Raw genomic sequence first — 26,691 nt, 5'->3', positions numbered from 1 at the left:
TGGGGAGCGGGACCAGAGACCCTGCATGACACCCCGCATGACAGTCTCCATACCATTTGGGGATGGGGGCCTGGTGGGAGGAGGACAGAGAATTGGAACTGCTGCCTGGTGGTCAGCAGTGGACCTGGCTTCTCTGGAGCTTTCTTGCTTTCTACAATCCATTCCCTATGTTGTGGCCAGAGAGATGTTTAAAATGTAAACCAGATGACATTGTTCTGAATCCCCACAGCATTTTCCTATCCCATTTGGTATCATGTCTGAACTCCTTACCACCATGGCCTATCCTACCCATCTCTCCAGCTTCATCACTACCACTCACTCCGTGTCTCCCTCTACTTCACCCACACTGACCCCTGACCTGCCAAACTCTCTCAGGCTTTAGAGTTTTGTACTGGCTGTTCCCTCTCCCAGGCTCCCTTTTCCCCTGGATCTTTGCTTGACCCTTTCTTTCCCGCCTTTCAGGTCTCAGGTTAATTGCCCCTTACTCCGAGAGGCCTAATTTTGCCTAATTTAAATACTTCTTCCCGACCCCACTCCCTTTTCATTTTCTTCGCGGTTGTATCACTGTCTAAAATTGCCCTGTTCATTGAGTTATTTTCTGATTTGGGGCCAGGTCCTAAAACAGTGTTTGCCTTGGTAGGCTTTCCATATAATACTGTTGAGCGATTGATGGATAGATGACGGGATGGATGACGGGATGGATGAATACATAAATGAGTGAAGGAAAAATGCAGGCAGCCCCCAGGTGGCGGCCCTTGCAGCCGGCACTTGCCCTTTCGGACAGGACCCGTGGCGGAACCCGAGGGCGGCGGCAGCGGTTTCCCGCGAATGAGCGGAGGAATGTTGAGGGAGCACAGGAAGGCAGGGCGCTGAGCGGGCCCGCGGCGGTGAGTGCGGCGGGGCCCCGGGCGGGATGTGGCGCGCGGGGCGCCGGGACTGGGCGCCAGCGGGGAGCGCAGGGCGCCCAGCGGAGGCGCGGGAGTGGTGCCCGGCCGCGGGCTGTGGGGACCCGGCCTCGGGGGCGCGGCGTCCGGGCCGCGGGCGCGGGCGGCGGCGCCAGGGCCCAGCGCGGGTCGTGGGGAGGACTCCGTGCGGATGGCGGGGCTCTTGTCACTGCGGGAGTCAGCGGTCCTGGGTTCTGGTCCTACCCCTGTCGCTCATGTATGTGACCCTTACTCACTGTGTACCATTGGCCTTCAGCTGAGTCGTTTGCAAAACGGGCGAATGGTTTCTGATTGACGGGTTCATTCATTCCAGGTATTTCACTAGGTTCTGTTTGCAGGAGACGCATAGACGGAACCTGCCCTTGCGGGGTTCACGGTCTAGTGAGAAAACCCCCCCCTTCCAGGTGAGGAGGTCGGATTCAATTAGAACGTAGCAATTCGTTGGGGGCAAAACTGCTTTTCAGAAGAGCGATGTTAATTGCAACATATAAAATTTAGACTTGCTGAGATTGGGGAAGAGAGGACTTCTGTTGGGCACTTGCAAGGGATACACACCGTTAGCTAATATAGTGCATATTGTGATGACAACTCAGATGCTTACAGAAAAACTTACAAAGTGCATTCACAGCCTTCCTGGATGTGTTCCTTGCAGCCCAATGAGTTCATCAGAGCAGGTGGTGTGTCCTCATTTTACTAATGAGGAAATAGAGGCAAAGGTTAAATGACTTACCGAGACTCTCACTGCCCGTAAGAGACAAAGCTGGGATTAGAATCTAGGCCTCAGGACCTTTGAACTAGCGCTTTTTACAATATACTAGGTTGCCTGCGTATTTCCACAGTATCTTTATAATAGATGAAGCATTCATTGGTGACAAAATGAATTCCCCTGGGTCATTGATGGCCTTGAAACAGATACATGGACCCGTAGGCCGCTCTCGTGCTTATTGGCATTCGTCTCACTTTCTACCTCAGGTGCTTTTCTTTGCCCTTAGACTTGACCTCCTTCACACCAATGAGTCCCAAATCTAAATCAGTCCCAAGTCTGTATCTTTTGCCCGGACAATTTCTCCTGGCTTCAAACTGCTAAATCCAGACATTCACTGACCGTTGCTATTTGGATGCCCTACAGTCATCTCACACTTTGTGCCTCCTGAACTGCACTGTCTTTTCCCACAAACCTACATTCCACGTCTAATGATTGAGATCATTATCCAATCAGTGGTCCAAGTACAAACCTGGCTTGGTTCCTCCTCTTTCACCTTCTCCGGTTGATTAGCAAGTGCTGCCAAATTCTATTTTATAAAGAGCTCCCAAATCATCCTCCCATCTCTGTTGCTTCTTTCTTCCTAGAGATTATGGTAATAACTTCCTACCGGCTCTCTTTAGCGTTAAGCTCAGCTTCAGTCCGTTTTCCATTCTGCTACAAAGGGATCTTTCTGCAGTTCAAATATAATCATATCACTCACTTGCTTAAATCCCTTCAAGGTTTTCGTCACCTTCAACATAATATCCAAAGTCCATTTGCATGGATTCAAGGTCCTTCTGATCTTTTCTGAACTTGCCCCACCTTCCCCATCCTTTGTCTCCAAACCAGTGTTTCTCAAAGTGTAGTGTGATGCCTGACCTTCATTAGAAGCATGGAAGGACTTGCTAAAAATGAAAATGACCACCCAGCCAGATCAAATCAGAAACTCAGGAGTAATGCTCAAGATTGCATTTTACACAACTTTCACCATAGCGTTAGAGGCCTTGTTCTAGGTACTCTCCCATATTTACCCTGTTTTCTATACTTGACTACCTACCTGTGTTTTCCTGAACACACTTTGGTATCTTTTGTACCTTTGTACACATCAGTCTCTTAACTCCTTTAACTCCTCATTCTTGAAGACTCAGTGTAACTGTCACGCCTTCTGGGAAGACTTCTGTGGGGACAGAGCCAGGAGTGCAGTTTCCAGGCTCTCGGCCTCACGTGGAAAGGTGCTCACTCGGGTAGTAAATGGCCATCAACTGTGATCGGATGGCCATCAGCTGTGGCGAGTTGGCCGTCAGCTGTAACCAGTGAGCCACTGGCCACTAATATAACTGCTGTGGCTATGCTAGCAGCGAATGGTAAGCAGGGATTGCAGTTAGCACAGCGGATTGCAGTTAGTAAGTGAAGTTGGTTGGCAGAGAAGCGGATGGCAGGTTGCGGATCGCAGATCATGTGGCTTCCTGTGTCTCCAACCCAGCCGCCAGTGAGAATACAGTGGTATGACTCCCCCATCTATGGCTCCGTGGGTGTTCCTTTTTGGCCTCACCGTATCCTGCATTCTTATGTGGGGAGTGGGACCAGAGACCCCGCATGACACCCTGCATGACAACTTCCCTGACTCTGCACCACCCGTGTCACCTCCAGTCTGTGTGAGGTCCATTCTTGTGGACTCTCAGAGCTGCTGGCTTACCCCTCAACATTCCTCCCACTGGGTTGCAGTCACAAATTGTGCAGTTGTATTATCCTTGTGGGTTTAACCATTATGAGCACTTGAGAATAGAACTTTGTTCTTCCCTGCCTAGTACCCAGTACAGAGCCTAGCATATAGGTGTTTATGAAGGGCCTGGTGAATGCATGAGTGCTTCCGGGGCCAGATGGAGAGGCGTTTTAATTAGCAGATGTGCCTTTGGGTTCCATTATATGTACCAGCCTGGACTGTGCCCCCCGATTCATGGGAAGCTGTGCTCCCTGGCACTGCTGGCCTCATTGTTGCTGGTGATGAGGACATTTCTTGCCTTGAGAGCAATTTTAACCAATAGTGGTGTTAAAAAATGTAGTGACACTTGTTAAAGAATGGTAAGGGGGACTTTATGGTAAGGGGTGGGGGGTCGGGAGGCATCTCTGTGAATGTAGAGACCACTGCAGTGGGCATCTTGGAGTGGGGGAGGGAGGTTGGACTCAACTCCCAACAACACCAAGAACCAGTGGGGATCTATAGCCAAGAAGCAGGTAGGGCAGGGGTCAGTGAATGGAAAGTTACTTAGAGAAAATATCAGGGATAAGGGGGATTCTGGTTAGAATGACTCAACAGAATTCTTGCTGAAGTCAGGCCACTGTGGTGAGCTCTCCAGGGTGGTCAGATACCCAGGGTGCGGGGGGGTTTGCTAAACTAACTTAGCAGGATTCTTACTGGATTCTATAAGGTAGAGGGAAGCCCAAGGCTGGGCCTAGTCCAGCAGCGAGCTCAAAGGAGCCTGATTAAGTTAGGTCGAGAAGAGAGTCTTTGTAGGTAAAGGAGCAATAAAAGAATGAGAACCTTCAGTGAAAGCAGCTGTTTTTTCCTTGGTCTATTTACTGCATGCACAAACGGTCCTACAATTTTTTAATTTACCTGTTTAGAAAATTATATTCATTTTTAAAAACTTAGAAAATACATTTAGAAAACTTAGAAAATTTAAAAACTGAAATAAATGTCACCCATTATTTCACAACCAAAAGGAAACTACTTAAATTTTTGTGTTTCTATTGGTATTTTTTTCCCATTTATACTTATAGTTGGACATAATTGGGACAATACCAATAATATATGGCTTTTTATCCTGTTGATTTTACTTAACATTGTATTTTGAGTTTTTTTCCATATCAACAAAAGTTCTTAGTGAAGAAAAATTTAATGTAGGGGAGGAAAAAAGTTTTCTGTAACCCGCTTAGGGTCCCTGGCTGGGTCTGTCTGGAAATTAAACTGAGAGAGATTAATAGGAGAAAGGCGTACACATTTAAGTTTTACTGACATGGGAGCCTTCATAAGGAAGTTTAGGCACTGGGGATACAGCAGTGACCAGATCAGCCCAAGTTCTTAACTCTCATAGAATTTACATTCCAGCGAGATAAGATAATAAACCAATTAGCCGGTGAGGATCGTGAAGTGGTAAGTGCTATGAAGAAAACAGAGAAAGGATGTATGTTGTCCCTTTGTTTTGTAGTAAAGTTGTGCTAATTTACTTTCCCTGCAGGAAGGAGTGTGAACGTGTCTGTGTCATTTTGTCATCAGTGCATATGAGCATTTAAAAAATGTGATACTTTTATAGGTGACTCGAGATGGTTCTTTGTACTTTGCATGTCTTTCATTACTCAGGAAGTTGTGCATTTCCTCTTCATTGGGTTTTCCGCGCATGTTCTCTGCTTGCTCTCCTCTTAAGGTGTCTAGCGCTTTCTTCTATTTTGAATACGCCCTTTATTTTACTAATTTGGTGTTGTGTCCTTTATACATAAAGGCTTGACAAGCACTCATAAACGGTGGTATAGTGACCGGAAGAAGAAAGAAACAGGAAGCTTAGAATTCCCTTCCTCTGTTTCCGTTCCACCCGCCCCCCCCCCCCCTTCTAATGCAGTGAGAGGTAAAAGTGATCAGAGAAGGAAAAAGTGTACTTTAGGTAGAAAGAAGTGAAGAAAGAAGGAAAGAGGTAGTTGGGCGGGTGAGAAGATGAAGATGATGAAAATGAGGGGAGAAGAGAAGCGGTTAAGAAGGAAAAGGAGTGAGGGAAGGAGAACATGGAGGGAATGAACGAATGGAAGGCAGAGTCATAGCGACTCTTGGACACGCTGGCGTCGGATAATTCTGTCGTTTTCCTTTTTCTCTCTTTGTAGCAAATCCCTAGGAGAAAATGACTGTGTTCTTCAAAACGCTTCGGAATCATTGGAAGAAAACGACAGCTGGCGTCTGTCTGCTGTCATGGGGAGGCCACTGGCTCTACGGAAAACACTGGTAAATATCTGACACCCCCACCCCCATCTTCACTTTCCACAACAACACAGTCCAAAAGGGCCTAAGGGTAACATCTTGTTCAGCTGGGCTTGTCTCTCTAAAACATTGTGGTATCAAAGAAAAACAAGTGTTAAAACTACAAAGACACAGGTTTCCCGTCGTAACCAGTTCTGTAAAATTGGAACTATTTATTGGAGTTACTAACATTGATAATGCAGCGGATATAGGCTGTCGTAGTGACATGGGTAGGTGAAGAAACTGAGGCCCAGCGGAGAGAGAGAAAGTCACCTGCCAAGTTAATAGCAGACCCCAACGGGAACTCCTGTCTCCTTGGGGTTTGGCTCCTTCAGTTTCTTACTACAGCCTCTTGCTCTGTTATCATTTTGCCTGCTGGACATTGACTGAATCTGCTTCCTCCAACCCCTCATTCATCCCTTTAGCCTGGATTCATTTACATGAGACAAAGACTTTCAAACCTTTTGTTTGAATAAGGAATTCAGCAGAGTCGTGGGTTTTATTAGCCTTCAGGCGTGGAGGGAGAAGAAGGTGTCTGAGCTTCTCTTCTGACTTAATATGGTAATAAGGTTTAAATAAACAGCGTTTTGGCATAAAAATTATACAGGCTATTAAGAGAGCCAATCAATTTGCAGTCTTTTGGAGATTAAGGGCTACATCTTAAATATATAGCAACTCTCTCTGCAATCCAGGTGTCTTAAATGACGGCTTTGTTAAACAGAAAACAGACCGGTTTTGTAATGACAGTCTCCATATTAGAAAGGAGATTCATAGCGATGCTTTTGTGACTGTTCTCAGTTCACCATTGTCAGACATAATTTTATGATGCAGCATGGTGTCCAGGTTTTTATAGCTGTAGAGAAGATGGAACGAAGCGCCTGAATTCCATTAGCTGGCATTTAAAGAACAGACCTAAGAAGCTTAAACTCAGTAATATATATAAAAAAGGGTGGAGGAAATGTTTTAACAAATGGAATATGAAGCATATGATACTTGCCTTTTCTAACAACGCTTGAATCCTCAAGGAAAGGTTCTGTTAAAAAAAGTTCAACCGAGTAAATGTGAAGATCTGATTGGCGTTATGAGGGGATTCATGCAGGGGATCCCACGTAGCAACTAGAAGGGATCTCTAAGGGGTTGTCCAAAATGGAAGATTGTTGTAGAAAGAAGGGTGGGGCAAGGGAGCTATTAACAAAAGCAAAGAAAGGATTCTTTTTGGTCCAGGATATTTTTTCTTTGGGGGAAGACAATGGGAAGGGTTTTTATCATGCAGATTGCCTCTTCTTCCTGTAGGAGGGAGAGAGGGCCCGTGACGATTATTGGTGCCCGACCAGAAAATTCCAGATTGGTTTATTAAGATCATATTTCTGGGAGAGGTTGAAACTGCAGTTAGATCAGGTATGAAATCTAGGTTTAGTAAAATGGCCTTTTAGCACGAGAGACACCCTTTGGGGCCTGCTCACAGCTCCTTTTACCTTCTGTCACGCAGGAAGTAGTATTTCCTTTGCAAAAGAGCACCCAATCCAGGCGTTGGCTGGCTCAGTCAGGGAGGACCTCCCACCCACTTAGGATGACTGCTCTTTCTACTACTAGGTGAAGATTTGAGGAAATAACTGTCCCCCGTTCAGGATGCTTTTAGAGGTACCATAAATCGTGTCAGTGTACTCTTGAAACTTTAAGAGGCCCATTAAGTCTCAGGGCTTCGGTGGCCGCATTCTTTTTAAAAATTTTTTATTGTGGTAAAATACACATAACATAAAAATTTGACATCTCAACCATTTTTTAAGTACACAGTTGACTGATAGCAAGTCCATTCACATTGTGCAACCATTACCACCACCCATCTCCAGAACTCTTTTCATCTGGCAAAACAGACACTCTACGTCCATTAAACAATAATTCCCCCTCCCCTCCCCACCAGCACCTGGCAGCCACCATTCTGCTTTCTGCAGAGGCCGCATTCTGAGTTGGATCTGAAACAGCTTGAACGGGAAGTGTGGTTGGAACCTTGAGGTGTCATTTAACTCGGTCTCCACCTTACTGCTCAAAATGCAAACCCCCATTGTCCTGTTGCCCTTCTTTTTCTTAAACTTTTCTCCTGCATGCCTTGGTACTCTTTAGCCATTTTTACTTTTAGTCACCTTTAAAAAAAAAAATTATAGTAAAGAAAATAACATAAAATTTACCACCTTAACCGTTTTTAAGTATGTAGTCATTAGTGTTAAGTATATTCACATTGTTCTGTAACAGATCTCTAGAACTTTTTCATTTTGCAAAACTGAAACTCTACCCATTGAACCATAACTCCCCATTTCCTCCTCTCCCCCGGCTCCTGGCAACCACCATTCTGCTTTCTGTTTCTAGTAGTTTGACTACTTTAGATTCCTCGTATAAATGGGATCATACAGTTTGTCTTTTGTGACTGGCTTATTTCACTTAGCATAATCACCTTAAGGTTCATCCATGTTGTAGCATATGGCAGGATTTCCTTTTTTTAGGGCTTAGTCATATTCTGTTGTATGTATGTCCACATTTTCTTTATCCATTCATCTGTTGATGGACATTTGGATTGTTTCTACCTCTTGGCTATTGTGAATAATGCTACTACAGTGGACTGGGACATGCAGATGTGTCTTGGAGGTGCAGTTTTCAATTCTTTCGAGTATATGCTCAGAAGTTGGATCGCTGGATCATAAGGTAGTTTTATTTTTAATTTTTTGAGGAACCTCCATACTGTTTTCCATAGTGACCATACCATTGTAAATTCCTATCAATTGCACAAGGGTTCCAATTTTTCCACATCCTCAGTAACGCTTATTGTTTTCTGTTTTTTTGATAGTGGCCATCCTAATGGGTGTGATATGGCATCTTGTGGTTTTGATTTGTATTTCTCTAATGGTTCGTTATATTGGACATCTTTCTATGTGCTTGTTGGCCATTTATTTTCTTTGGAGAAAGGTCTAAGTCCTTTGCCCATTAAAAAAAAAAGTCAGGGGCCGGCCCGGTGGCTCGGGCGGTTGGAGCTCCGTGCTCCTAGCTCCGAGGGCTGCCGGTTCGATTCCCACATGGGCCAGTGGGCTCTCAGCCACGGGGTTGCTGGTTCAGTTCCTCGAGTTCTGCGGGGGATGGTGGGCTCTGCGCCCTGCGGCTAGGATTGAACACGGCACCTTGGGCTGGGCTGCCGCTGAGCTCCCGGATGGCTCAGTTGGTTGGAGTGCGTCCTCTCAACCACAGGGTTGCCGGTTCGACTCCCGCAAGGGATGGTGGGCTGTGCCCCCTGTGGCTGGCGGCGGAGGCTGGACCTGGGGCTGAGCTGCACCCTCCACAGCTGGAATTGAAAGGACAGCGGCTTGACTTGGAAAAAGGAAGTCCTGGAAGTACACACTGTTACCCAATAAAGTCCTGTTCCCCTTCCCCAATAAAATCTTAAAAAAAAAAAAAAAAAAAAAAAAGTCAGGTTATTTGGTTTCATGTTGTTGCGTTGTAGGCATTCTTTAATCCCTCATGAAATTTATGATTTTCAAATACTGGGGATGCCAAAAAAATGTATATACATGACTTGTATTCATCTTCTGTTATCGGTATATATTAAGTATTACAATTTTAATACAGTTTTTTCCTTTCTTAAAATGTTCACATTTTTCTGGCACCCTCTGTATTTTCTCCCATTTCATAGGTTACCCTCTCACTCTATTGATTGTGTCATTTGATGCAAAGAAGTTTTTAAGTTTGATGACATCCGATTTACGTGTTTTTGCTTTAGTTGCCTCTGCTTTTGTGTCATATCCAATCAATCATTGCCAAATCCAATATCATGAAGCTTTCCCCCTATGTTTTCTTCTAGAAGTTTTATAGTTTTAGGTCTTACATTTAGGTCTTTAATTCATTGCGAGTCCTTTCCCCATTGTGTGGTCTTGGCATCCTTGTTGGCGATCATCTGATCATATATACAAAGATTTATTTCTGAGCTCTCTACTTTGTTCTATTGGTCTATATTTCTGTCTTTAATGCCCGTACCACACTGTTTTAATTTCTGTAGCTTTGTAATGCGTTTTAAAATTCAGAAATGTGAGTCCTCCAACTTTGTTCTTTTTCAAAACTGTTTTGACTATTTGGGGTCCCATGAGATTCCATTTGAATTTTAGGAATTTTTTTTGTTTTCTATTTCTGTAAAAAATGCCATGGGGATTTTGATAGGGTTTGCATTGAAGCTGTAGATCACTTTGGGTAGTTGTGGACATTTTAACAATATTAAGTCTTCCAATTTATGAACATGGGATATTGCTCCATTTCTTTGTGTCATTTTCATTTCTTTAAGCAGTGTTTCGTAGTTTTTAGTGTTCAAGTCTTTTGTCTCTTTGGTTAAGTTATTACTCAATATTTGATTCTTTTTGATGCTATCATAAATAGAATTATTTTCTTAGTTTCCTTTTCAAATTGTTCATTATTGTATAAAAATGCAACTGATTTTGTATCCTGTAACTTTGCTGAATTTGCTTATTTTAACAGGTTTTTTGTTTTTTTTTATTTTGTGTGGTATCTTTAGGGTTTTCAACATACCCTGTTTACCCGAAAATAAGACCTAGCTGGGAAGTCAGCTCTAATGTGTCTTTTGGAGCAAAAATTAATATAAGACCCGGTGTTATATTATATATTATATTATATTAGACCAGGTCTTATAGTAAAATAAGGCTGGGTCTTATATTAATATTTGCTCCAAAAGATGCATTAGAGCTTATTGCCCGGCTAGGTCTTATTTTCGGGGAAACACGAAGATCATGTCATCTGCAAAAAGAAAGATGCTTCTTTCTTTCCAATTTGGATGCCTTTTTTTTCTTTTTCTTGCCTAATTGCTCTGGCTAGGATTTCCAATACTATGTTGAATAGAAATGGTGAGAGTGGGCATCCTTGTCATGTTCCTGATGTTAGAGGAAAAGCTTTCAGTTTTTCACTGTTGAGTATAATGTAAGCTGTGGGCTTTTCACATATGGCTTTTATTATGTTGAGGTAGTTTCCCTCTATTGTCTTTAAAAAAAAAAATCTGTACATCCCCAATTTAGATTTGGGAGTCATAATTCTCTAGTCCATATCGTGCTTCCCTCAACGTTCTATGTGAATAGTTTCCTTGGAGTTACACAGTGCAGTCAGCCATCAGAGTATTGTTTCTAAAAGAGAACTCTGACCATGTCACTCTTCTACTGACAACCTGTAAATGGCTCTCTGATGCCTGCACGACAAAGACCTAATTCCTTAGCGTGGCATAAACGGCCTCCATGATTCTGTCCTGTCTTCCTCTCCAGTCTTTTTCCAATCCCTTCTCATCCTTTCTACATAACGCTTAAGCTTGACCTCTGTGTTTTAGCAGTTTTTAAGAGAAGGACTCTTTTTTGTTGTTCCTCTCTCTACTTTTGCATATGTTCTTCCCAACTCCTGGAACACTTTTATTCTCCACCTGGCCAATAATTCAAAATGTCACAAAACTTATTATTAGAATAAGAAGAAAGAAAAACAATATGTAATAACTAATGGCTCCATACCTGGTGTTGAGCTAGTCATTTCCACGTAAATGGTCTCTTTTAATCCTCAGAATTGCCCTGTGAGAGATGTAATGTTATTTCCATATCATAGATCAGGAAATTGCGGCTCAGAAATTAGTAACTTGCCTAAATCGTATGGTCACTTATTGACGAAATGGAGATTTGGACCCAGGTTAATCATGCTCTAAATCTCACATATTTTCTTTGCTGGTGACAAATTTGGAGAGCAATGTTCACTTCAATATATAAATTCTATGGTATTTGTTAATGACATTACTTTTTAAATGCCTTGCATATAACTTTATTAGAACTGTTCTGTTTCTGTTGCATTTTTCACTGCTCAGATGGAATAAAGCTCCTTTATTAAACAGAACACATTTATTAGCATTTAATAATAGATTAATGGTGAAAACTGGACACACGCCCAGGGACCAAGACAGCTATTTCAAAGCCTCCTCAGTGTTCTTGGTTGTTTTCTCTATGCCCTCAGTTTTCTGTAGGTGTGTTTATATTTTTGTCTGACTCCCTTTCTAATTTGTTCTCCCTTTTATTTGCTGTTCTTTCCCTTTCACTCTGTCTCTTACGTTTTTCTTCTTTTTTGTAGCCTCCTTACCTGTTTGTAATACATAGGTGAGTGTATTTTCCCTATATGCGATGAAAATTTTCAAATATATGGCGAAGTTGAAAGAATTTTATGATAAACACTTGCCTATCTACTACTTGGATTCTAGATTTTACTATATTTGCTTTATCACATATCCATCTGTCCACCCCTCTCTCAATCTTACTTTCTGATGTATTTCAAAGTAATTTGTAGGTATCAGTGTACTTCCACCTAAATATTTGAACATGCTTATCAGTAGAGTTCAGTATTTGCTGATGGTGTTTGTTTCCCTTGTTATTAAATTTACGATGAAATAAGCGTACTTTTGCTGGGTGTTGTCATATGCATACACTGTATAACCGAGATTCCCAGCAAGATATGGAATGTTGCCATTCCTCCAGGTGTTTTCTTCATGTCCCTTCACAGTCAACGCCTGTCCCCACCCCTGAGGCAACCATTGTTCTGATTTTTCCCTCACCATAGATTCATTTTTTGACAGTTCCAGGATTTTATATAAATGAAATAATATAGTGTACTTTTTTTTGTAAGACTTCCTTCTCTCAGGATAAAGGCTTTGAGATTTATCCATGTTGTTACATTTATGTGTAGTTCATTCCTTTTTGTTGCTGAGTAGTATTCTAGAAGATAATCATATAATAATTATTTTGTGCATATTGAATTTTAAGTTCCTTGGTCTTCATTTCTAAGATGAGTGAACATAATCTTTTACATTTCTTATTTTAAAAAGCAGGCAAATTGCTTTATCATATATATGATATTTGATATATTGTATATTTGACTTTTTTTCCTTTGAAAGGGAAAAAAGTATCTTCTGATATAGGATTCACATAATAATAATAATTGTCCATATTTTTAATATTGATTTTAAGATTTTAATAATGACCATGGTTTAATAGAGTAAATTTGCTTGTAAGGAAAAAACTTTTTTTGCAACAGATGTGGAAAAAGTGCATACATTTATTTTTATCTGTCTCTTATTTGGTTGCTGCTTTTGTCTTTTGTCACAGGTATTATTTGTAGGCTTTATATTCCATTGTTACTATATTTATAAGTCTTCTCCATTGGGAATTCCTCTCCCCTTTTTCTCCCTTCTTCCCAGTGTGAAGGAGAAAAACCTGTGATATTTTTCTCTCTGCATAATTTCCCCCACAGCAGGTTGTAGTGGTTGATAGGAGCAGCCCAGACTGCTTTCGGCACTCAGTGAGAGCAATTGAAGAGGAGGAAATGACTGTTTGCTGAAAGTAAAGAGAATTCAAGTATTGCTCATTCTTCTTCAAATGCTCTTCCCAAGCTTTCTGGGTTCCCTGTGGGGGATCGTGTTCCAGGTTATGCAGTTCCTCTGGTCAGCAGTTACCTGCAGTCTGCTCTGACTCATTCCCAGCCCTTTAAGTAGCCAAGGTCTGCTAATAAGAAGTAGCACAGAAAGGAGACAGTATAGTCTAAAAGTTGTCTCTGGAGTCAGACAGAGCTGACACTTCCTAGCAGTGTGACCTTGGGCTCTCAGCCCGAGCTTCGTCTCTAAAGCCAGAATAATAACAGTACGTCATTGGCTCATTGAAGGATTAAGTGCGATAACTGTACAGCTCTTAGTGTATGCCTGGTAGATCTAAGGGTTCAATAAATGTTTGTAATTGTGAATAAATGTGATATAATATGCACTGAATACTTGGGGAGTTAAAACAGATTGGTGCTGGTAATGAGGCAATGAGCGATTAAAGAGGTAGCCAGTGGGAAAGGATCTGCCTGATGGTCTAATAAGATCTGAGCCTTTTATTTATTTCACCTTCCACGTGTACCAAGACAGCTTGGGAAAGTAGTTTTAAGGCAGACAGAAAATAACCGCAAATGAGGCAGGGCGTAAGCAATTATAATCAGCAAGCCATAACTGAACCATTGTCCATCTGATTGAGCTCTCTTTGCTCCTTTCGTCATTGGGGACCTTGTCCTTGCTCCTTCTGGCCCCGGTCTCTCCCCGTGACTTTGGCTGGGGGCTTTGGCGTACATTCTCAACTAACCTTCTTGGCTCAGGCGTTCATAGTGGCTCTGTTCTTGCTTAGTTCTGGCTCCTAGTTCTCAGCTTCCTCCTTAGTTTCAGTGCTTCTGGCACCAGTTCTGCCACCCACCTTGGCCTGTGACCCAGGACTCCCCGTTCCTATTTCTGTGGAGCATCTCACCTTTCAGCTTAGCCAGAATTCCTGGTACCTTCTTTGGAGATTTTAAAATCCCATAAACGCCATACATCCCTCGACATTAACTTGCAAAGCAATTGTGACACTGTAGTGATGGTCCTGGGCCCTGTGTTTCTAGATTTTTACTAACATTGGTATGTTTTTTTCTCTGCACATAGGAACATTAATCTTGATTGCTATGCATTGGCTTTCATAAACATCGGTGGGAGCCCACTTTTCAAGTTATGTGGTCAAAAACGTCGGCTTAGAAGATGTAAAAATAAATGGTTGTGAGTTTGCATGAGGGGTGGATTCAGTATCATTCAATTTTACTGAGAACTTAGTAATAATAAGATAATAGCTAACAATCATTGCTTGCCATTTGTCAGACATGATTCTAGGCACTGTACATTTATTAACCCATTTGATCTTCCTAACAACTTTATGATATGGTTATTAATCTCTTAATAGTATGAGATTCATAGTCCCTAAGAAACTGAGGGACAGAAGATTGATCTGCCCAAGGTCACACAGCTTGTAAGTGTCAGAGCCATGATTCAGAATCAGGTAGCCCTCATCTTCTCCTCTCAAAATGGCTGCCGTGTCTTAGGTAGCGTGAGAGAAATGAAGGGCCCGACGCTGAGGTAGCTTATGGCATGAGACGGACGTTACAACACACTGCTTCAAACCTGGGCTTCTGAGTTAGTTGGGTCTGCGCTCGAGCCTCGCCTTGGTTGTCACTTGCTGGATGTGTGACTTTGGGCAAGTTATTCCAGCTTGCTGAACTTTGCTTTTATTCATCCGTACGATAACTCATAGCATTATTGTGACACTTAAATTAGATCATCGCAGCTCCCGGCACATCCTAAAAAGAGGAGCTACTTTTAAAAAGATGTTTAAGTCCCTCTGCTATATCCTGTTTGAGTGGTACAGAGTAAACATTAGGGGTGCCCAAGGGAAGAAAGAATTACTTTTTTATTATGGAAATTTTAAACATAAAAATCAGAATAGTATAATGAAGCCCCATGTACCATCACCCGGCTTCAACAAATAGCATTTTACTAATCTTGTTATCACTACTTTTTTTCTGGAATGTTTTAGAGCAAATCCCAGATATTGTATCTCATACCATTTTACTCATAAATACTTCAGTATGTTATATCCAATAAGGAAGAACTTAAAAAAAATCACAATGCCATGATCATGAACCTTACAGAATTAAAAATCTCTTATATCACCTAGTAATCTGTTTCTCTTTCCCCTCTTGTCACCCAATTCTGGTACACAGTTCTGTTCACATCAGAATCTAAACAAGTTTTATACATCGCATTCGGTATCTTTCCTCTTAAGCCTATAAACTACAACCCCGGCCTCCTTATTACGGGACTTCCTTGTTTTACAAATGAGGCCGGTCTCCACTTGTCCGATAGTTTTGTATCCCCTAGATTTGGTGTTCAGTGCCGTGCGGACCCATATTGTAGCATAAAACAAAAAGAAAAACCGTTACTACTGATTCTGTCTTTCTTAAAACTGACTACGGATTGTGTTCGCCACGGGGTCTTCTTGCATCCATTGTCACTCCTAAAAGTGTTGTAATAAAGTGTCTCCATTCCTGTGTTTGTGGAGCTCCTACACATCGTCCACCTGAGGCGAGTGCCTCCCTCCCCACGTGCGGCCTGTCCGTGAGTTGTTTAACGCGTTCCTCCATCTCGCCTGTGTCTAGATTCTAGGCGGTACTCTCCAAAGCATGGGCCATGGTCCAGCAGCAAAGGTTATTCTTGGGGCTTGTTAGAAATGCAGAATCTCAGGCCCCACACCAGCCCTGCCCTGTCGGAATCTGCATTGAGTCAGAGTCCCTGGGGGATGTGTATACACAGTAACGTTTGAGGAGCTCTGCTGTGGAGGCAGAATTAGATTCATGTTTTTGGCCTGAATGCTTCAGAGGCATGAGGTGGATTTCTTACTGTGTCACATCGAGAATTCCATGATGTCTGGTCGTCCTGCTTTGAGGCGATTAAGATGGATCAGTGGATTCAGATGTGACCAGCCTGAGGCCTCCAGGAGAAAGGAAGGGTCACTTCTGAGCGTTCCCTAAATCAACATTGTTAAGAGAAGGAGCAAGTACCTACTATACGGATTTGACACTTAGCAGCCAGGCAGCCCGGGATGAGTTACTTAACCTCCCTGTGCGTCCGTTCTGTCTGCAAACTGGAGATGAGAGCAGTCCCACCTCACTGGGCTGCCATGCAGGTTCTAACTACAGGGCCTGGCACAAAGCCGGCAGTCAGAAATACGCTTTGTGTCCTCCTCTTTCAGCTCTTCCCTCCCTAGCAGAGAATGCATCATAACAAAGATGTCATTTGAGCTGGGCCTTGCCAAGTGAGTTGGGACAGTGGTCTAGGTGGCGTTAATGACCTGAGCACAGACAGGACGTGGAAATGCATAATGTATGTCTGGAAATTGGCAAAGAGTTCACTTCGCTATCGAGTCATTTCTTTTCAGTAGAAAATGTGAAAGCTGCAAGGGCGTTTCAGTAGTTTACACAGAAAGTAAGAAAGGCTGGAAGTAGACAGGTGGCCTTGGAAGTGGAAATATAATGGGCAGGTAGGAGGTTGTAATGGTGTGAATGATACCTGACATGGGCGCTGGAGGTGGATAGACTTCTGTTTAGGTTGGGTTTTCCTACTTTCTGGCTGTGTGACCTTCATAAAGTTACTTAATCAGTTGAATCTCTGTGCCTCAGTTTCCTTAGAGGTAATGGGGATAATGAGATCTGTTTCGTAGGTTATTTGTTGTGGAGACAGAGCCAGGATTGGTTTCCAGGCTCTCAGCCTCACGTGGAAAGGTGCTCACTCGGGTAGTAAATGGCCATCAACTGTGATTGGATGGCCATCAGCTGTAGCGAGTTGGCCATCAGCTGTAACCAGTGAGCCATTGGCCACTAATATAACTGCTGTGGCTACGCTAGCAGCAAAATGGGGGCTAGCAAGAAGATGGTGGCTGAGCCTGCAAGCGGCGCAGTGAGGGTTGCGAACAGTGTGGTTCCTGCTTCCTGTTTCTCCAACCCAGTTGCAAGTGAGACTATAGTGATATGACTCCCCCATCTGTGATTCCGTGCGAGTCCTTTTTGGCATCACCATATCCTGCATCCTTATGCGGGGAGCGGGAGCTGAGACCCCGCATGACACCCCGCATGACAGCTGTAAGAATTAAATGAGACGATGCATGTCGGGTCCGGTACTAAGCCTGGCTAATAGTGACCTCTCGCTAAATGCTACCCATTCGCATAGTAGATTGAGTGGGTGGTTGAAGGAGAGAAAGGTAGGAAAATCGCATTTTGGTTGCCGGACTAGGATAATTGGTAGCTCAGAAAGAGGAAAGTTGCCAGGAGAATTGGTTGAAGGAGAAGGTATTATATTCCCTTTTAGATATGTTAATTTGAGACCGTGACAGGATATACAGGGGGAAATATGTTAGGTTCCATGAGCCACACTTGACTAGACCTGTATTTTTTCTTTTGGTACTGATCATGGTTTCAGTGATGTCTTGTGCTTCTTTTCGCAGTGTCTCTGGGATTTCTGACAAAGCACATGTTTTTCAGTTCAGGCTAGCCTCGGACTTTGCAGTCAGTGGTCCGGGCATGGCTGGTTCAGCTGCAACAGAGGGTAGTGAGGGCTTTCCCCCCTCCTGGCTTCTCCTTGCAGATTTTATCGCAAATTTAAGAAAGCAGTTGGTTTTGCTTTTTAGCCATTTCAAGGTTTCCCCCTCTCTGTCTCTGTCTTCCCCCTCTCCCCCACCTCTCTGCGCAAGCTGATGCTGAAATTTGGGGGTATTAATAGGTGCTATTTAAGGAAGCTCATTTATGGGCAATTAAATGCCTGTCAGCCCACATTTGATTGGGAATAGGGGAAACTTTTTTTTTAAGTGTAATGAAATTTATTTATATTCCCTTTCCTTTCAACTCTTTTGTCAGGTTATTTAAAAAACAGCTTTCTTGTTTTTTCTTTTAAATCTATGTTATTTATTTTGGTTCTTCATGTCTGTTGATGTCTGTGGGGAGACTGAGATGGAAGGACAGGCGATATATCTAAGTTATATTTGGTTTCGTTGATTTTACATAATTTTTAGGGATATTTCTATCAGTGGTTTTAGCTACTCCAAGCACCGCAGAGAGAATAATCACAGCTGGTGCTAAAACTAACCCCTCTCTAGGTAGTAGCTGACTTCCCAAATATTTCATGTGGAAATGCACAAATACTGACAATATAATTTATGAGTTTATAGGTCATTCTGGAGCCCAAAGTAAATACTATTGTATGCACACTATTTATAGAGAACAACTTGGGTGGGAGGGAGATAGGAAGGGACTCTTTCTGCTTATGCTTTCTTCTTGAATAGCTGTCATAATCTCTAAGATTCAAGTATCTTGTATATAATTGACATTCAATATGTATTTGTAATTGTGTACACAAATGCATGACGGTCAATAAAACAGAAAGATTGAGTGCCTAGTAAAGTTAATGTTATACAGTATGTGGAAGACATGTATCTGGCCTAGAATGTTTAAATTGGGGACTTGGGTGGGAATGAATGAATGAATGAATGAATGGAACAAAGAGCAGGAAGTAGAAGAAGTAAAGGAGCCATAAAGGAACGGCAGTAGAACACTTAGGAGAATGATGTCAAGGTGGAAATCATTGAGAAGGTGCCTGGTGGCAGCAGCTCAAAGAACGAGTCCCTTTAGTGACAGAGGATTACCGGATGGTGCCGCAGTCTGGGTTTGCACGTGGACGTGGCAGCCAGCGCAGACCGTGCACAGAACTCCACCAACTCACTTGGCTCCTGTGGACATTAGGACGTTGGAGTAGGAACAGAAATTGGTATTTTGTAAAAAGCTGAGGCTAGAATCAGAGGTGAAAATAGACTAATTACATGGTCTTAAGAGGAGAAAAGAGCGAGATGTGAAGATATAAGCTTCCTCCACTTCCATTTTTCCCGGTAGAATGAGGGATAAACTGCAGAACCCATTTCCATCTCTTGGAAAAATTTTACAGAACAGACCAAAACACTCAGCTTAGTTATGTGAGAGGACCCCTCCGGGGATGCCATTCCCATTCTTCATTAATTTTCTGTCCCGAATTAGGGGGTGGGGGTTGCAAATGGTGCGCAGAAAACCCGAGAAAGTAGGAGGGGCTTGAAATAGCTAGAAGTAGTGTCTTCTTTGGCTGAAGTACATGTCAGTACAGACTGAAATGGCTGGGAACCAATACGATTGGAAGAAAGTGGTCTGGAGATTTCTGTATTTCAGAGGCTGAGAAAGAAAAGGCAACTAACTAGAGCTTCACGGCAGCTATTATGTTGTTAGCTATTATTATAGGTGGGCCTCCTCATGGAGGGGAGGTTGAGTCTTTGTCTGGCTATATGTGTACTTGAATAAAGAGTCGGGTTAGATTTAGACGGGCTTTTTCCTAAGCCCACTTGCAGAAAAGAAAGGAGTACATCACTGTTGGTGATAACTCATGGATGAGGTAACCATAGTGGTGGCATTTGCCTGTGTACATGATTAAGCAGAGGACAGAGCTGTATTGTCCCCATCGTTAACATTTGGGAATGTCCTTAGAGAACAGAACAGAAAGAGAATATTGAGAGAGAAAAGTGCCATGTCGAGACTCAGGAGACTTGAGTTCTACTGCTAAGTCTTTTAGGAACTTCTGCCTCATGGCGGCCAGGTCACCGGTCGGAAGTGTTCTCAGACCAGACCAATTAGTTGTTTCCCAGGAGCTCCCAGGAGGTGCTGAACAGCACCCCGCTTATGCGACCATACCAGAATCACTTGGGGCTTAGAGACTTGGGGATGGGACTGCATATGCTGTGTGTGCACACACGCACACTCACGCGTGTGTTTGCCCACATGAGAATCACTGTGGTGGTGAATTTGGTTCCTAATGGGATATTGTCATATCATCTGGTTGATGGGGACCAGGTTGTGGTGGGGGGGACGTTGAAAACATCAGACCAGGTCATTTCTAAGGGCTCTTCCAGCCAGAACATTTTAGGTTGTCAGGAAGTAGAATTTGGGCTTGGGTGCCTGTGATACAGGCGTTGTATGTACCCAGCTGCTATAGGGCTTGTGTATTTTGACAAGGAAATAAACAAAGATAGTAAAAACGGGGATTGGAGACCTGAAAATTGCTGGAAATATTCAGGAAGCATGGTTAAACAGTGGGCAAATTTCTATCTCGGGGGTTTATCACGCATCTTATGTATTAAAACATATTTTGGCAAAGCCCTGCTGGGAAGACATGAGATACTACAACACTTTTTGTATTAGCCTATCCGTTTTTTCACTAGATTTTTAATTTCTGTGCTGAGTTATTCATTCTTGTTAACCATGGACCTGACTCCCTTCCCTCCCTCCTCCTTTCCTTTCTTCCTTCCCACTCTCCCTCCTTCCTTCTCTCTTTCCTATTTTAGCAAATTCAGTCTTGGGAAAATGCTCTTGGCTTGCTTTATATAGTTATTGTTAAAAATGTTGATCCTTGGATTGTTAGATATACTGCCCACTAAAGAAATCCATTCAGAGGCACCATTTGACCTCAAAATTCCTGAGCACAAGTTTGGTATACTTCTTACTAGTCCAGAAGGAAGCAGTGCCGTACACCGGTCCTTTGCACGTGATGCTAGAGTTTGTTAAATGTTCTCCTTTCGCTAAACTGTCACCATCAGCAACACGGGTGATGGAGTTTTAATGCCAGCGATGATCTGTGGGGCTTCTATTTTCTCTCTTTTGTGCACTCTAAGGGGCATTGACGTGAAGACGGTTACCACTTAACATTGTTATCAATAGGATTTCTTCCTGACCCTTGATACTTTCATGACATTGGAACTTTTTATCTCTTTGTGTTTGGGAGAGGTAAGAAGATAGCAATTTCTTAAGTAGCAGGTGGCACATCCTGGGGAGGCCTGGAGAACGAGAAGAGATATCTTCCTTTGGTTGATGAAAGACCAGGCCAGGCGGCCCTAGAATCCTTGTAAAAATCATTAACAGTTTTACTGTTTCCTTAGTTTCTGACCTCTCACACCACCCGTTTCCTTAGTTTCTGACCTCTCACACCACCCATTTTCTCCTGTCCACAGGAACACTCTTTAGGCCCAGAAGGTCAAGCATTCTTCCTTCGCAGGCTGCATTTCCTCCTGTTTGGTCACATCATGTCTTTCTGTTGGGCAGATACGTCCACATGTCCCTGTGTATGACACGCTCACTGCAGTAATCCTTATCTGTTTGGGTGGGGACCCGGGGGCATGGGGAACTGGGGAGGTGATGTGTAGTTTTAAAAAACTCTCCCCCCGCACTGCACACGAGAACCACGTCTCTACGGTTCAGTTTCATCTTGGATTCCATATCCACCCCCCCTGCTGTTACATGGGCCACCAGGGGGCACCGCCGCTGGCAATGTAGTAATGAAGTATTCTGGGAAGCTTGGATAAGCTGCAGCAGTAGTTGTACACATCGAAACTTGAAATCTGCTTTGTGTGAAGCCAAAACTGTGTTTGCATGCACCCAGGGAAAAAGCTGGTGGTAGAAATTGTTGTACAATTGGCCTCTGGACTGTAGTGGGAAATCTTTTTTTTAGGTAAATAGGATGGATCAATGTAATTTTTTTTCTCTCCAATGTAAAGTTTTTATTGAAATAACAACTCCTCTTATTTTGCAGTCCTAAAGTAATAAATAAAACATTGTGGCTTAGAAGACATGGAGAGCATCCCATTTCCTGCGGTTCGCAGCCTTGTTCACGTTCTTCTAAAGCCTCAGGCTGAGTGACATCAGCAGATTTTTTCCATTTTCTAATCCAGAAGCCTTCTAATTTGTTTTTGTCAAAGAAACCGCATTTTAGTACTGAGCAGGTCCTCAGGGACCATTTTTGATATGACTACATGTTGTAGCACCTCTTTTAAACTGTATTTAACTTCAGTTCTCTCAGGAGGCAACATGATGTAGTGGGAAGAACATGGGCTTGGAATTTATATGCTGTCCTTTTTTGTTGTTTACAGGGTCTTCCGTTCACATTCAGATTCTTGATCTAGTAGCATCTGGACTTTCTCTGATGACCAGACTCAGCCCCTGGAACCGCGTTAGTGGTGCTTTCTGGGGTGCTTTCTTCTGTTAGCCTTTTTAGAGGGTTCTAACTCCCTTCCCCTCTCCCTAAACACACGCACCACGCACACAAACACCCACATTTCCTGGGAACTTGTTGATCTGGTAAAGCTCCCCTGACTGCTGTAAGTTTTGTATCCTCTCCCAGACTCAACACAGTGTCTCTTCCTCTTGCCTTGTGTAGTTCCCATCTGACACCATACAGAGTTATTACCGTATTTCTGGCTATATTCCCTGTGCTGTACTTTACGTCCCTGTGGCTGTTCTTATAGCTGGCAATTTGTGCTTCTTAATCCCCTCTCCCTTTTCACCCCCCCACCGCAACACTCTTCCCAGCGGGCGACCATCAAAATGTTCTCTGTGCCTGAGTTTGTTACTATTTTGTTTGTTCATTTTGTTGTTGTTGTTTTTAGATTCTACATATGAATGAAATCATATTATATTTGTCTTTCTTTGTCTGACTTATTTCACTTTGAATAATACCCTCTTGGTCCATCTGTGTTGTTACAGATGGCAAGATTTCTTTTTTTTATGGCTGAGTAATATTCCGTTGTATATATGTACCACCTCTTCTTTATTTATTTTTTTAATTTAAGTGTATTTGGTATACAATCTTATATTGGTTATATTAATTTCAGGTGTACAATACAGTGATTCAACATTTTTATGCCTTACAATGTGATCACCCCACTACTTCTGTCACTGTGCAAACTCTGTCACCGTGCAAACTTATCACTATATTATTAACTATATTTCCCTTCCCCTTCTCACCCATCCCCCCATCGTAATATTCTAATAACTATGTATGGTGTCAGATGGGTACTAGACTTATGGGGTTATCACTTAGTAAATTGTATACATGTCTAATCACTATGTTGTACACCTAAAACTAACATAATATTGTGTGTCAAATGTAATTGAAAAATAAAAAACTTATTAAAAAAAAATGCCCAATACTCATACAAAGAATAACCTTCAGTTTTTCCGGGAGGACAAAGTCTGCCTGTGAGCACAGTGAATCAGTCTCTCCTGTTCAAACATTTGCTACTTATTTATTAAACAGTGTTTATTGAGTACCTTCTATCTACCAGAGTGTGCTATGTGCCGTGGAAGAGAAAATGGTGAATCATCCATAACTTCAAGGCAGTTGCAATCAAGGAAGAAAGCTGACAGTCAATTTTGTTGTGTGTGGCAGGCTGAGGGCATGGGTGCTGTTGTGTTTGGCCTCCTGTTTCTTAGGCGGTGAAATGATCAAATCCTTGGAGGAGTAAATCACTGTGTCTTTTAGGAGCAGCAGAACGTGGAGTTTGCCAGGAATAGAGGCAGCATCAAAGGGATGAAGGTAGATAAGGAAAATGGTGCTTCACCTTTTCCTCCCTTGTCTATCACCTTTTTCCTTTGACTTTCCGATGAGGTGTAGTCTCGATGTACTTGAGCTTCATTTGGTGTTTTCCGTCAGTTGTCCCAGTACCATCTCTACCTGCTGCTTCTACTCCTCACCCTGCTCATGTAATCTTATCCACTCTCACCCTCTTACCGTAGATACCTTGCGTCAAGATGGCGGAGTGGACTTCCAGGCATTATTCCCATTTGTCCCCTGGACAGCTCCACCTGGATGCTCGCCACTACCTCCCTAGATCCGCAGGTCCCAAACTAAATCACCTCCCTTCATCCTAAACTTGTGTCCTACTGCATTCCATCTCTGAGAACTGCCACCTTCCATCCGATGGGTCGCACACAAACATGGGCACCATCTTTGAATGCCCACAAGCCAGACATTAAGTTTACCTCCTAAATACCTGCCGAGTCTGTACTCTTCTTTGTCCCCACTGCCGGGTCCTGGTTCCAGCTGTCCTCATGGCTCTCACTGACCTGCAGTTCCTGAAGAACTCCCCGGTCTCTAGAGTCAGTCTCCTGTGACCGATGTCTTGTTCACACTGCAACCAGAACGATCCTCCTAAAATGTGAAGCTGGTTACATCAGTACTCTTCTTCAAACCCTTTAATGGCCTCTCATGACCCTTAGGATAGAATCCAGATTCCTTAAATAGCTTAAAAGGCCTTTGGTGATCCTGTCGGGACACGACTCTGCAGACCTGCTCTTTCGCAGCGCCTCCCATGGCGTGCCGCCCCCAGCTGTCCAAAACTGCCTTCCGTTTCCGACAGGGTCACGTTCCAGCAATTGCAGGCTTTTACCCTGCTGTGGCCTTTGTGAGATTCTCCTTCCTGTTTTTGCCCGACTGCTTTTTATTTCTCCCCTACATCTCAACCTGAGTGCCACTTCCTGTAAAAAGCCTTTTCTAATTCCCTCAAAACGAGGTTAGGTACTCCTATTACGTGCCTCTTTTATGGAGCAGATAAAAGTCAAATCACATTGGGATTCCCTGTTGAATCCTTTTTCTTCCCTTTTTCCCTGTAAACTGAATGAAGATGGGGGATGTTGGACTTATTTGCCAGTATGTCCCAGTCACCTAGCGCCATGCCTGGCATATTATCTTCAAGAACACGTCTCTTACTGTACCACTGATAGCTACCAAAGCTGTGCTTTGCCACTTAAGCCTAAGCTGCTTCAGGGCGTGACCAAATCCTGTTTATTGTACTGTACCTGGCACTTTGTATTAAATGAGTTTGTTTCACCAACTACTTTGGGCAGTTTTATTGCACCTGAGCTTATAAAAGTATTATATGAATGTAAATCTAAAAAGTTATATAAGATGAGACTAGGAAGTAATGTGATTAATAAATGTGCTATAAAGTATACATCCAAATGATTATTGCTCATGCAGAGTTACCTGACGTTAAGAGGAAAACGCACGAAAGCTTGCATTAGAATCAGGTTGGCAGGGGTTTGGCTCTCAGCTCTGCCACTTAGTGACGTCGTGATCTTGGGCAAATCACTTCCCTTCTCTGAGCCTCAGCTTCCTCACCTGTACAGTGAGAATGTAACGCCTGCCTGGCCAGGTTGGTACAAAGATTCAAGGTTTGTGAAACCAGCTGCCACAGTACCTGGGACATGGCAGTTGCTCTCTGAATTTCAAGTTATTTTTTATTCCAACAGTGCTGCCATTACCGAGACATTTTGGGAATTTCCCTTTGGAAATAGTTCACAGAGCTTGCTGCAGACCATCAGAATATCTCAGTGGTGGGAGGAATCTGAATAGGTGTGATTTTTAGAAAAAGCATGGTCCAGAGAGCAAGACCAAAATGATTAACACCATTTTTGGTATTAAGGAAAGTAAGTGTGATTATAATGAGATTTTCTTTTGTAGTGGCTACATTGATACGTATTCTGGCTTTCTCACAGGTGGCACTGACAGCGAATTCCGTTTGGCACATTAAAATTCAGGAAATTAACTATCAAAACATCTTTTGATTTTGAATAGCACTCTGATAAAAGCGAGCGGTGTTAGTAAGTCAAGAGAGCTGTCATCAGTAATATTCTTAATCACAAGTTAACCACCAGAATTTTACTTCTAGCAAAAAAGGAATTTAGAAAAGACTGATGCAAGGCGCCATCCCATAGTCTTGTCCATATTGGGGCTCTTGTCTTTTCAGCCAGGTCTACAGGCATCAGCGCGGCTGAAATGCAGTAAGGAGGATGGTCTCTACCGTCACCTCCAGAGGCCTGACCCTCGTAGCAGGGGAGGGGGTGGCGAGGGGAGCAGACAGGGATGTAGGGGCAGGTTCCCAGCTTGCACAGCGGCACAGAGAGCTGCACAGAATAACCCTCAGGATGTGTCTGTAGGATAAGGGATGGGAGGCACGGCCTCATCCGTCCATTAGAAAAAACAGTAAAGCACGTGCTTGGAGGAGCACAGCTGTGCAGGGCTGGTACCCCCAGGGTTGTGTGGAAGCTGCGCTTGGGGACTTGAGTCCTTGGGGATCCGGGGACAGTGCTCAGGTTACTCCGAGGAGCCTAGTTTTCTTCCGTGATCCAGCAGCTCCTGAGCATTCAGTATTTTGCCTCATGGTTGTACAGAAGGTCATGAATGGGAGGTATCAAGTCAACTATAAAGGGTTGTTGACATGTTAATTATTTTAAAATATTTTACTAGTTTGTACGTAGGTGTCTACGTGTGTGTGTGTGTGTGTGTGTGTATAGTTAGAGTGATTCACTGAGAGCAGTCAATGGTGGAGAGGGATGAGGAGAGAAGAGCAAGATATGAGTGTTTATGAATCTTGGGTGGGGGAGGGGGGAGAAGCTCGTACAACGAACTCCCTTTTGCTGCAGGGTGGTAGTGGAGCAGTGGCACTCAAGCAGGTGGGGACTGAGCCTGGCAGCTAGACTTGACAAGGGACTGGTGCCCCTGAAATCTTGGTTACAGAGCAGGTACTGGTGCCATTGTGATTTTAATGGGTCATAGTTCTTGGGTTGAGATGGGCAGCGTTGATACTTGCGCTTGGGTAGTGTTTTCTTACTGAAGCTGACTGACTGCTCTGTGACATGTAAGGGTGCTTCTCTAGCCTGGCTATGGCAGAAGAGTCATTGAGCAGCCTTTGACTGCAGCTACC

The 26,691-nt window shown here is 43.2% G+C and overlaps 1 protein-coding gene across 3 annotated transcripts in view; it reads left to right on the top strand.

Moving 5' to 3' along the window:
- The first annotated feature begins 586 nt into the window (after nucleotides 1-586).
- The window catches only part of AGK (acylglycerol kinase), a 75,857-nt gene continuing 49,752 nt past the window's right edge, over nucleotides 587-26,691 (top strand). Inside the window, exons 1-2 of one of the 3 annotated variants that reach the window (XM_019749857.3) lie at nucleotides 587-887; nucleotides 5,563-5,680. In XM_019749857.3, coding sequence (XP_019605416.1) covers nucleotides 5,580-5,680 — 101 coding nt within the window. In that variant the 5' untranslated portion in view covers nucleotides 587-887; nucleotides 5,563-5,579. Of the gene's footprint in view, nucleotides 888-952; nucleotides 1,162-1,228; nucleotides 1,349-5,562; nucleotides 5,681-26,691 lie in introns of those variants that run through there. The other 2 variants (XM_088799875.1, XM_074315264.2) reach the window with 2 other exon arrangements.

The sequence above is a fragment of the Rhinolophus sinicus genome, chromosome 8 (assembly GCF_057876585.1).
Source record: "Rhinolophus sinicus isolate RSI-liver-muscle chromosome 8, RSI-T2T, whole genome shotgun sequence".
Lineage (NCBI taxonomy): Eukaryota > Metazoa > Chordata > Mammalia > Chiroptera > Rhinolophidae > Rhinolophus > Rhinolophus sinicus.
The sequence above is the reverse complement of the archived record's forward strand: the minus strand, read 5'-3'. Positions and strand labels throughout refer to the sequence as shown.